This window comes from Mustela erminea, chromosome 20 (genome assembly GCF_009829155.1).
Source record: "Mustela erminea isolate mMusErm1 chromosome 20, mMusErm1.Pri, whole genome shotgun sequence".
In the NCBI taxonomy this organism is placed as follows: Eukaryota; Metazoa; Chordata; class Mammalia; order Carnivora; family Mustelidae; genus Mustela; species Mustela erminea.
Genome location: NC_045633.1, coordinates 2656340 through 2666491, shown reverse-complemented (window position 1 = coordinate 2666491; position 10152 = coordinate 2656340). Strand labels below are relative to the sequence as shown.

The following is a 10152-nucleotide window of genomic DNA, read 5'->3' as shown; positions in this document are numbered from 1 at the left end:
TCACATGCTGAACAGAGACATCAATTCCCACAGCCTGGTTACTGCCCTGGATCCGTGTTCAGTGGCCTCTGCTAGCCAGAGAGGGGACCCCACCGCCCCTGCCATCCCCAGCCTCGGGGGGCACTGATCTCCCTCTGGTGGTCTCCCGAGACCCACTCCGCTCAGGCCTTGTGTGTTGCCTGAGGCGGACAAGGCAAAGCCGCCTGGCATCTAGCTCTGGGAGTGCTGACCTCGCCGCACCTGGCAGCCTGAAGCCCCCAGAGCAGGAGACACGACTTTCTCTCAGAAGACCTTCGGGCCCAAATCATGACCCCGCTGTCCAGGCAGGACTCGGCGGCCGCGGTCTCTTTGACCTCATCTCTCCAGGCGATTTGCCCGAGCAGGTCCTCCCACAACCTTCGGGGAGCACAAGGCTGGCTCCGGACAATTCGTGCTTACTGAGCGCTTACTGGGCTCATGGAAACTTCACGACAACCTAAGAAACAGTCAGCCTTCGGACAAGGCGATTTTAGCAGACAGGCCTCCATCCAAGCCCTGTTGACCCTCTGGGGTCACAGTCTCAGGGACAGAGGGTGCTGAGGGACAGCTTCTCATTCAAGCACTGTGTCTGCTACCCTCCCCCGCCACCCCCTCTGCCTCAGGGCTTCCTCAGGCACCCCAGAGGCTTGCTCAGGGAGCCAGCGGCGAAACCTCCAGGCTCAGCTGGAGATGTGCTCCACACAACCCCTGACAGGCCCCGAAGAAGGGGCCAAGTCGATCGGCACCTTCTCGACGACGCCCCCGTGACTGGCTTTCCTGCCCTCCCTGCCCCGCTGCCCCGTCTCTTCACAGGGCTTCCTGGGACCACCTCTCAGATGAACCACTGGCTCCAAGTCCATGCTTCCGGGCTGCTTCTGAGGGAACCCAAACGGGGACAGAAAGGTTAGGGCACTTGCCGAGGATCCCACAGCTGAGAAGGGGAACAGCCCGGATTTGAGCTCAGACCTCTGGCTTCAGATGCCGAGTGCTCGCTTAGTTTGCTGCACAGTTCCAGGCTTGACCTAAGGAATCCTGGTGCCCTCCTCCCCCTCCTCAGCCTCTCCTCCGTCTTCCCTCTCCCTTCCCTCCCTCACGCACGGAGTCCACAGTGAGGGCACAAGACAACTGTCTTGCCCCGGATTACGGGAGCTGGGTGACCGAGCCCTGAGCTTTCAGTCATCCCAGTCTCCTCCCGTTTCCTGGCACCCCCTACCCCTCACCCCGCCCATGTGGGGGCAAGTCCGTGACCTCATCTTTGGCCGAAGCTGACCATTCCAAATGGCCAGGTTTTATGACCAAATAATGCAGGCCACAGATCACACGGTGATTCAGTCCATCCTGGGGCTGAACCTCACAGAAACATTCAGGAAGATGAGGCCCCAGGGCTGGAGAAAAATGTCTGTTCTATTCATTACGTGCAATTAAAACAAGTCGAAGCTTTCATAGTCTGTTTGGGACACGACTTCCCAGAACTTCGCAGGGGATATGTCCTGTGAGAGACACACGTAAAGGGAGGCTTACTGCGAGGGAGAGGGGGAATGACCTACGTGTCCATCGGTTGGAACGGATGAATCAGGACATTCGCCAGGAGCATACTCTACGGCAGTGACAATAAACCTGAGCCGCGCACACTGCCCGGATGAGTCTCACACGCGTAACATCGAACATAAGTTGTAGACGCGTAGAGAACGCCCTTTATATCCAGATTAATAGCATGCGGAACAACTCCATGTTGGTTCAGGGATACGTCCTTCTATACTCTAAGTATTAAGACGTGCATCAGATTCAGTGATGGGCAGGCGATTCTGGAATGCCACAGAGAGACGCCTTGGGGAGGGGTACATGGGTTTGGAGGTTTATCGGTTTTGTCTTCTCAAATGGAGTGATGGGCACATGGGATGACACGGGTGTGCACCTTACTCCTCCCTTTTTGTCTGTGTAGGCCTTACATGATGTTAAGAGCTGGGGGGGGGGGTCAATCCCATGATTAACGCAGAGGAAGAATCACGCTTCTTCCTGGACGGATCACTCCTCCAGGTCATGGCTAGGCTGACTCTCTTTGTCTAGCTCCCTGGAGAAGGTTACAAAGTCCAGGGTCCTGCCATCAGGGACCCAGGTCCAGCCCCGGCAGCCACCTGTTCAAGTGCCAAGTGCACCTAAGTAGGGAGGTGCCCCCCACTTTGGGCCCCCAAGAATGCCTCTCCCTATCCCCATGACAAGTGGGCGGTCAGGAGCTGGGCCTCGGGGCAGACAGAGGACGAAAGGAGGTTACATGAGAACACGCGGGCCGACGTCCAGCACGGATGATCAACGCGTCCTCCCTGTGTGGTCCTCCCACCGCGCCAGCACTGGTCTGGGGAGTCCCCGGTGCTCACCGACCGCGCTGGACTCACCTCGCAGCCCGGGAGCACGCAGCAGCGCTCCGCAGGGAACAAAGGCGGATCCCCGTCCACGTGGGGTCCTGGTTCTGGGGTTTCAGAAAGTGTGCGTGTCTATATTTCCTTACGTATGTCTTCACACGGATATACCTACACACGTACATGCATATGGATACACATTCTGATGTGTATATTTGCCTCTACACAGATTCTTGTGGATTCCCATATAAACACACACACCGTGAATGTGTTTGCATACACACACATATGTACTTATGTGTATATTCGTATATGTGTGTGTGCCAATATGTTCTGTCTTAAAGTAGAAGGGTCTGTGAGGGCCTTTGCTGGAAGCTCTGGGCAGACCCTAGCCAGGGGTCCCCTGCCAGTCCTTAGGGTATCCATCCAGGGAGCGTTCTGGCCAGCGCTGCTCCATTTCCCAGGCTGGGAAGCTGCGGTCTGAGACGTTAGGTTGGTCACATGACGTCACCCAGGTGGAGGACACAGGCTGTGACCCGCCAACATGCCAGAGCCCCAAGCCTTACGGAGAGGGACAGCTATGCTACTCACGGCCCTGCCCAGGCTACCCTCCCACTTGTGCCTTGCCCCTGTGCCTGTGCCCCCCCCCACCCCGTCTCTCAACTGTGAGGTCCACCAGGGAGGGACTTCTTCCTGGCTGTCTCTTGAGGGTCTCACAGGGCACTTTGCATTTATTTCCTCTCAGTTAATGCTTGTGGAGGATGTAATCCCCACCACCCATGTGGGGCATCGTTAAAAGCACAGCTCCCAAGTGGGGAAGCTGAGGCTTGAACTCATGTTGATCTGATTTCCAAACCACTAAGCTCTGCCCTTCCTCGGGCATTAGTGAGGTGCCCACCACTCCGCCTGCTTCACAAGGAGGCTCTGCCGTTTCTAGAAGGCCATCTAGCCCCAGATCCAGAGGCCCCTGGACCCCACAACTGGCCTTGACCCTGCTCTTCTTCTAACGCCCACATCCAGTCCCTCGGCAAGCCTGTCCCCACTGCCCCCCACATGGCAGCCTGTTCAAACTCCAGTCCAGGGGCACCTGGGTGGCTCAGTGGGCTAAAGCCTCTGCCTTCAGCTCAGGTCATGATCCCAGGGTCCTGGGATCGAGCCCCACATTGGGCTCTCTGCTCAGTGGGGAGCCTGCTTCCTCCTCTCTCTGACTGCCTCTCTGCCTGCTTGTGATCTCTGTCTGTCAGGTAAATAAATAAAATCTTAAAAAAAACAAACAAAACAAAACCTCCAGTCCACTCATCACTACTGAAGCCACAGGTCCCAGCGTCCCCAGGGCTGCCCCTGTGACCTCTCCTCCTCGGGCTAGTTGGCTCTGCCTGCAGGACAGTGGCCTGCAGTGGTCACATGCGCAAACAGCATCCGGGCGGGGCAGCTCTGGTCTGACCCCCAGCCTGGGCAGGGACAAGGACACCACCCTCAGGTGGCTTCAGGTGCAGGCAGGAAGGAGAAGGCTGGACCCAAAGGACAAAGAGGTCCCCGAGATGCCTTCCTGAGACTTCAAGAGCAACCGAGAGAGACTTCCAGGAGAAGAGTGCTGGGCCAAGCCATGGCCATTGACACGGCCTTGCCTCATCCACAGGCTACTACTGACTCTGCTGCTACATGAGCCAGAGAGTAGGAGTGGTCTGGTCCCTGCACAAACCCCCAGGAATCCCCTCCAGTCCTCTGGCCCATGTGCACTGTGCCTGGGGCAGGCGGGATGGGGACAGGAGGGAACATGAGTCCCCGTAGGCTCCCCATTTGTCCCCAGCATTGGGGCTCCCGTCCCGCTTTGGACTCATCCAGGGCCAGAGCCAGCCCTGAGCCCCAGCCTGTGTGCCTTGAGCCCGGCCCTGCCTCTCTCCTACCAGCCCCCTAACGCCAGACCCGGTCCCCGCTTTTCACAACAGATGGATCCCACCACAACATCTCTTCTGAGATCGCTGCTAAGCCCTGCATCTGTCCTTTCCCTTGTGTTCCCTAGCAGGGAACGTAGGGAAGGGATGGGGAGCCAGACAGCTATGAGAAGCCCCTCATATCCCAGAAGGATCAGAATTTCTACAGCAAAAGAGATGCCTCTGTGTACCGCAGAGAGATGCTGAATGGCCCTGGGGCAATGGGAAAGGAATTCCTAACAGATGACAGTGATCATTAGTGCTGACGCGCTGATGACTGCCAAGGGGCTGAGGCACTCTCCAAGGAGTGCCTTCCTCCTCCACAGCCCCTACATCCCAGACAGAGCCAGCCAGCCCTCTCCAGACCCATACCATCAGGCCAAGCCCCAGGGCCAGCTGTATCCCAAATGCTAAGGCAAGAGTGGAGCTGAATCATCATGCTTCTTGATCTTTGGAGGATCAGGGATACACTTAAGACTCTGACAAAGGCTGTGACTCCTTCCTGGTGGGAAAGCAGGAGCCCATCGCAAAGTCTGCTACAATTTCAACAAATTTCCCCTTAGAACTCACCTATGACACCTTAAAGGGTCAATGACTTTTGTTTTAATTCATTCAGCCATTCAGTGGAAATCTCTTCAGTGTCCGCTAATAAGTGCCCCAGTGGGTGTTCTACAATATTTGAGCATCTACAATACTACTTAGCCAGGGTAGCCCGGCAGAATGCTCTACCAGCAGCACATTTGGCTGAGCCTCACCTCCTGGCACCATAGTTCTCAGCGCTGGCTGCGCGCCAGAACCCCTGGAGAGCAGTTTAAAATTCTCATGCCAAAGCCTCACCCAGATCATTTAACTCAGAACCTCTGGAAGCGGAACCCTAGGGCTGGTTGGGGATGCAACCAGGGGATAGAACCACTGCCCAGGAAGATCCAATCATGTTTGTTTGTTTTTTTAAGTTCCCTAGGTGGTGGGGATACACACCCTAGAGCAGTTAATTCATGCATACATTCAGCAAATGTCTAATGAGCATGTACTATATCCCAGGCAGGATGCTGGGCGTGGGGGGGGGGGGCACAGCAGAGAATGAGAGATCAAAATTTTGGCCCTTGCAAAGATGATATTCAAGCAGAGGGAACCAGCAATAAGTCACCAACACATAAAAAGATATGCAAATTGTGTTTCATGCCACAAGGCTCGTAAATTAGGAAGTGACACGAGGAATAATAGAGGGACCTTCTTGTAGAAGACAGGGACATTTCATAAGGACCACTGGATCTGAAGCTTGGAGGCCAAGGGCCTGAGGGAAGAGGTGGTAGGAAGAGCCAGTCCAAAGGCCCTGTGGCAGGTCAGAGCTCAGAATAGGAAAATGGCCAGTGTGACCCTGCCTCGAGGTGAGGAAGAGTGTGATATGGGACCAGGCTGACAGAGAGGAGCCAGACCAGATCTGGCAAACGACCTAGGATAAACTCCTGTCATATTCTCTCCAGTCCTCCCAGTGGTCTTGGCATGGAGTACGTGTCTCAGAAGAAGTGACACCCTAAAGAAATACAGTTCAGAAGGAGCTTGGCTGGGATGCACACCCAGGTCTCCTGGAATGGCAAAGCAGAAGCCACAGGCCCTGCAGTAATTAATTGTCCCTAGGATGGTGGTTCTCGCCCCTCACTGCCCACCTCCAGCCCCAGCCCCTGATGCCACTGCGGGGGAGGGGGAGGGCATTGTCCTTCCCACCCCCACCCCACCTCATAATCCCATCACCGTGGGAACAGAGCCAGCCAATCAGAAGGCTCCCCTTTGCAAGGCCACCCTATAAATTGAGCCTCCTCTTCCCAGATGAACCAGACCCGCCTACCACTCAGAGGCCTCCCAGGGCCCCCTCCCCCTGGATAAACCAGATCAGTTGCCCCCCACCTTCCTCCAGGGTAGAAACGGGGAGTCTGCTGCCTGGGATGTTCAGGACCAAGCTCCAGGCCTCCCAGCCCCCAGCGTAGAGCCCCAGCCCCCAGCGTGGCCACACCATGACACAGGAGCAACTCCAGGGCCCCTGAGACTTTCGGCAGGTAACCTGGGAAACCCGTGGACCAGCGAGAGCGGCGTGCTGAGCCTGCGACAGCCCAGCGAGGAGAAATGCAGGGCAAGTGACGCCAGCCTGTTGAGCAGCGGGTACGCAGGTGATGAGGAGAACAGTGAGGTCAGCCTGGTGGGCGGCACTCCCACCTTGAGGTTGCAGAGAAGGCACCGAGCCCCGGCGGTCAGCACCCCGACCAGCCAGCTGTGCGCCGTCTACTCGCCTAACCAGATCAGGAGCCGGCTGGCCAGCCGCGCCTGCAGCAGCAAGCAGCCTGGAGGGGAAAAGTGAGACCAGCCTGCCCGGCAGCGGCAGCAGCAGAGCCAGCAGCCTGACCAGCATGAGCTTCATCAGCCTGGGCAGCAGCGCCCTGAACTACCAGGTGAGCAGTGGGCTGCTCAGCTCCGCCAGCAGCCTTCCCGCCAGCCAGGCCAGCAGCTGCCAGAACATCCCGGTGGACGGTAATGTGCAAAGTGCGGTGAAAAGTCACACCAGTCTTCCGGAGGACAAGTCTGGGGGCAAGGTCAAAGCTGGTGACCAGAACACCGAGGGGAAGCAGCCCGCCCAGAGGTGCATGCCTTTATGAGCTGGCTCGCTGGCCACCAGGTTCTCAAAAAATACAGACGCGATGACCCAGCAAGGATAGTCTTCACCCAGAGTGGTTATGGGAAAAAACAAAGACCTTTAAAAAAGTAGACACTGTGTCAGAACCATGGATAGCGCCATTCATAGCCATGACCAGCAGGCGCCAGGTGGCGTGTAGTGAGCACTATTGACACCGAGCACTATCTCCTCAGACAATCAGCAAGCCACAGTGAGACCGTCTCTACTGAGAACCACTGTTGGGAAGAATGGCTGTATGAAGAGCCATCGGTGCTGGGTCCCCCTGTATCCGCCTGCACTGGCCAGACCACCGTGAGCCCCGGGGACAAACCAGTCCTAACAGGATCCATCAATGGCAAAGCCATCTGCATTGAGAACCATTGTAGTGGGATCACTGGTGCCAAAACCCATCGGAAGGGTCAGCTGTGACCAGCAGCAAATACGAACACTATTTAGAACCATCTGAAGTTAGAAACTCCCATGGAGAATCCATGCTAAGTGATGAACGCCATCTATAACCAAACCAATCATGATAAGCTCCAAGCTTGAACAAGCCCCAGCCTCGGCTGGGACTGTCCGCTGTCCAGAGCCAGCCAAAGGAAGCACCATCTGTGGGGACCCACAGCCCTGGGGGAGCTGGATCCCCACCCAGCTCTGGAAGAAGAGCTGCTCACAAGAGCCAGCAGCATCCTCCAAGTGAGCTTGCCCTTTTATTTCGAGCACTGTTTCCGGGTTGCTTCGGCCCAGAATCTTCCCAGGAGCAAACGTTCCCCGATGGCCCCATCTGTCTCCACATGCATCTCAGGGGAGGTAGAGACAAGAAAGGAGGCCAGAAATCGTCTTAGTTGACATGACTGGGACAGTGCTTCCTACAGTAGGGCAATGCCATGATCTGTGCTTCATAGTGGCAGAAACCAACCCAGCCAAGAACGGCCGGGATGAGACAACTCTGTGCCATTTAGCACACGTTTCCTAGGTGGGTGGGAAGGCTTGAGACCTCCGTCTACCCCTTCTCAAGACACTAAAGTCCTTCCCTGGGGGATGGCCACGCAGACCTTGAGGAGGGAGTGTGTCCACAGAGGGGCGGTGGTCAGAACAGTCCTGAAGACATCCACTAGGTTCTAGAAGGAAAGCAGAGGGGACACCAAACACAATAAATGGTGTCTGGAGAGGCTATAAGTGTGTGTCCGTGTGTGTGTGCCCGCCGAGGTCACAGGGACAAACGCAAACCCACCAAGGAACCATGTTGAGAGGAGGGCTCGGCTGCCAGCTCTGCATACCTCTAAGCGGGTGGTCTGGGGCAAAATGCTTATAATTAGTGAGCTCAGTTTCCTCATCTGGAAAATGGGAACAATAACCTCTATTTCATACACCCGGTTATGTGGGAACAATAACCTCTATTTCACACGGTTATGTGGGTTACGTGAAAATGCATATTAATTACCTGGAGAGTAGTACTAAATGTGTGTTTCCTCTCCTTTCCTCACTTGTCTGTAAGATGGCCACAGACATGGTTTCTGCCCTGCATTGCTCCCAGCACACAAAAGATCATGACTACTAACATAGATGATGTATTCTTGACCACATTAAAAATAAAAAAAAAAAAAAAGACGGAGCCATAGCATCTAGTTAGAAGTCAGAATGGATCAGCAGATGGTTTGCTGGGTTTCAGGGGTCAGTGTTTCTGGGTTTCAGGGCACCATGTGTCTGGACCGATAGGGCCCTTCCCCTCGTGCTTCAGTGCCTTCGAGTACATTCTCCCCTACTTTGTGCAGGCAAAATCACTCCTCAGGAGCCCAGCACCCATGACCGAGGCAGACCAGAGGGGCTCCCTACCCCCAGCCCTGCCTAAGGGAGCCCCTGTCCATAGGCAGGCCCTGGGTTGGAGGTGGGGGAGCTTCTGGGGAGGCTCTGCGGCTGCCTCACCTCCCCGCACCCCCATCGCTGCCTTGCTCTCCTGTCTCAGCTTCTGTGTGCCCTCTATCCTCCTCTGAGAGAGAGGCCAAGCTGTAGGCAGAGCAACGCTGGACAGCTGGAGACCTCAGACTGGAGCCACAGACTCCCTGGACCCCGTGGCCAAAATGAGCTCACCCCCTTCTCCTGACTCCCCTCCCCTGACCACTGCCTCCTGCGTCCCTTCTCAGCAAATGACATCATCCCACCCCATTGTTCCAGCGGGGACCCTTGTCACACTGGACCCCACCTGCCTCAGCCCCATGTCCCATCAGTCCCTAACACCTCCCCTCCCCTGCTGCTGCACCCCCCGCAATCCAGGTTGTCCTCTTCCTCCCAGACCAGTGGTTCCCAGCCCTGGCTGCAGAGTAGAACCACCTGGGGAACCCTTACAAGATACAGATGCACGGGCATCAGTGGTGTTTAAAGTCCCTTGGGTGATGACATTGTCCCTTCTGGGCTGGGAAGCACCACCGCCCTCGCTCTGCTTCCCTCGCGAATGCACTTTCCACCCCTGGGGTCTAAAATGGACACCTGCATGGACCAGAAAGCTACACAAGGGAGTAGGTATGGGGCTCAGGCACACTGGCGGACATGTACCCTGTCTAAAGAGAAGCCAGAAATCCAGAATTCTCTATGTAAGATCTCCTGATGAACAATCGCCACAAATTCAAATTCTTTCCCAAAAGGGGGAGGGGCAGGTGAAAATTTCTGAAGGCCATCTCAGGACCACACACTCAAAGGCTTCTGCTTCTGAACAGAGAACGCAGATATCTTTCTGGAACAAAAATCTGCATATATCCCTTAAACGCTTAAAAACTTCTGAATCTTCCCACTGTCCAAAGGATTAGACAGGGCATTCAAAGCTCTTCAACAAACTAACCTATGGTTAGCTTCCCTGGACTCCTGCTACTTCCTCCAAAACCTCTCTGTATGTACCACCTCACACCTGTCATAACGCATGCGGTAAAATGTCCCCTTCATTGCCCAGCTCTATGGATTTTTGACGAGCAGACATAGATGGGCCAGGCATCTGCCACCACAGCCTGAATACCAACTAGTTTCATTGCACCCCCAAAGTCCCCCTTTGCCCCTTTTGGGCAGTTCCTCCCACCCCAGCACCGCTGACCAGTTTTCTGCCCATATGGTTTTCCAGAACACCACGCACGTGGGATCACGCTGTACACGGGAGCCTTACAAGCCTGACCACCTCCGCGGTGCCATT

The 10152-nt window shown here is 55.6% G+C and overlaps 1 protein-coding gene across 1 annotated transcript; it reads left to right on the top strand.

The window, feature by feature from the left end:
- Nucleotides 1–4582: 4582 nt before the first annotated feature.
- On the top strand, nt 4583–8145 carry C20H16orf82 (chromosome 20 C16orf82 homolog). The gene is made up of 2 exons (XM_032328618.1): nt 4583–4707; nt 6146–8145. Exons 1-2 carry the CDS (start codon nt 4583–4585, stop codon nt 6660–6662), a joined length of 642 nt encoding a protein of 213 aa, XP_032184509.1. The 3' UTR covers nt 6663–8145.
- The last annotated feature ends 2007 nt before the right edge of the window (nt 8146–10152 follow it).

Bases quoted from the DNA above. Each gene is read 5' to 3' on its own strand.
- C20H16orf82 (XM_032328618.1), top strand. From the start codon at position 4,583: ATGACTGCCAAGGGGCTGAGGCACTCTCCAAGGAGTGCCTTCCTCCTC. The intron at 4,708-6,145 runs GTATCCCAAATG...CAGATGAACCAG, and splicing joins GCCAAGCCCCAGGGCCAGCT to ACCCGCCTACCACTCAGAGG.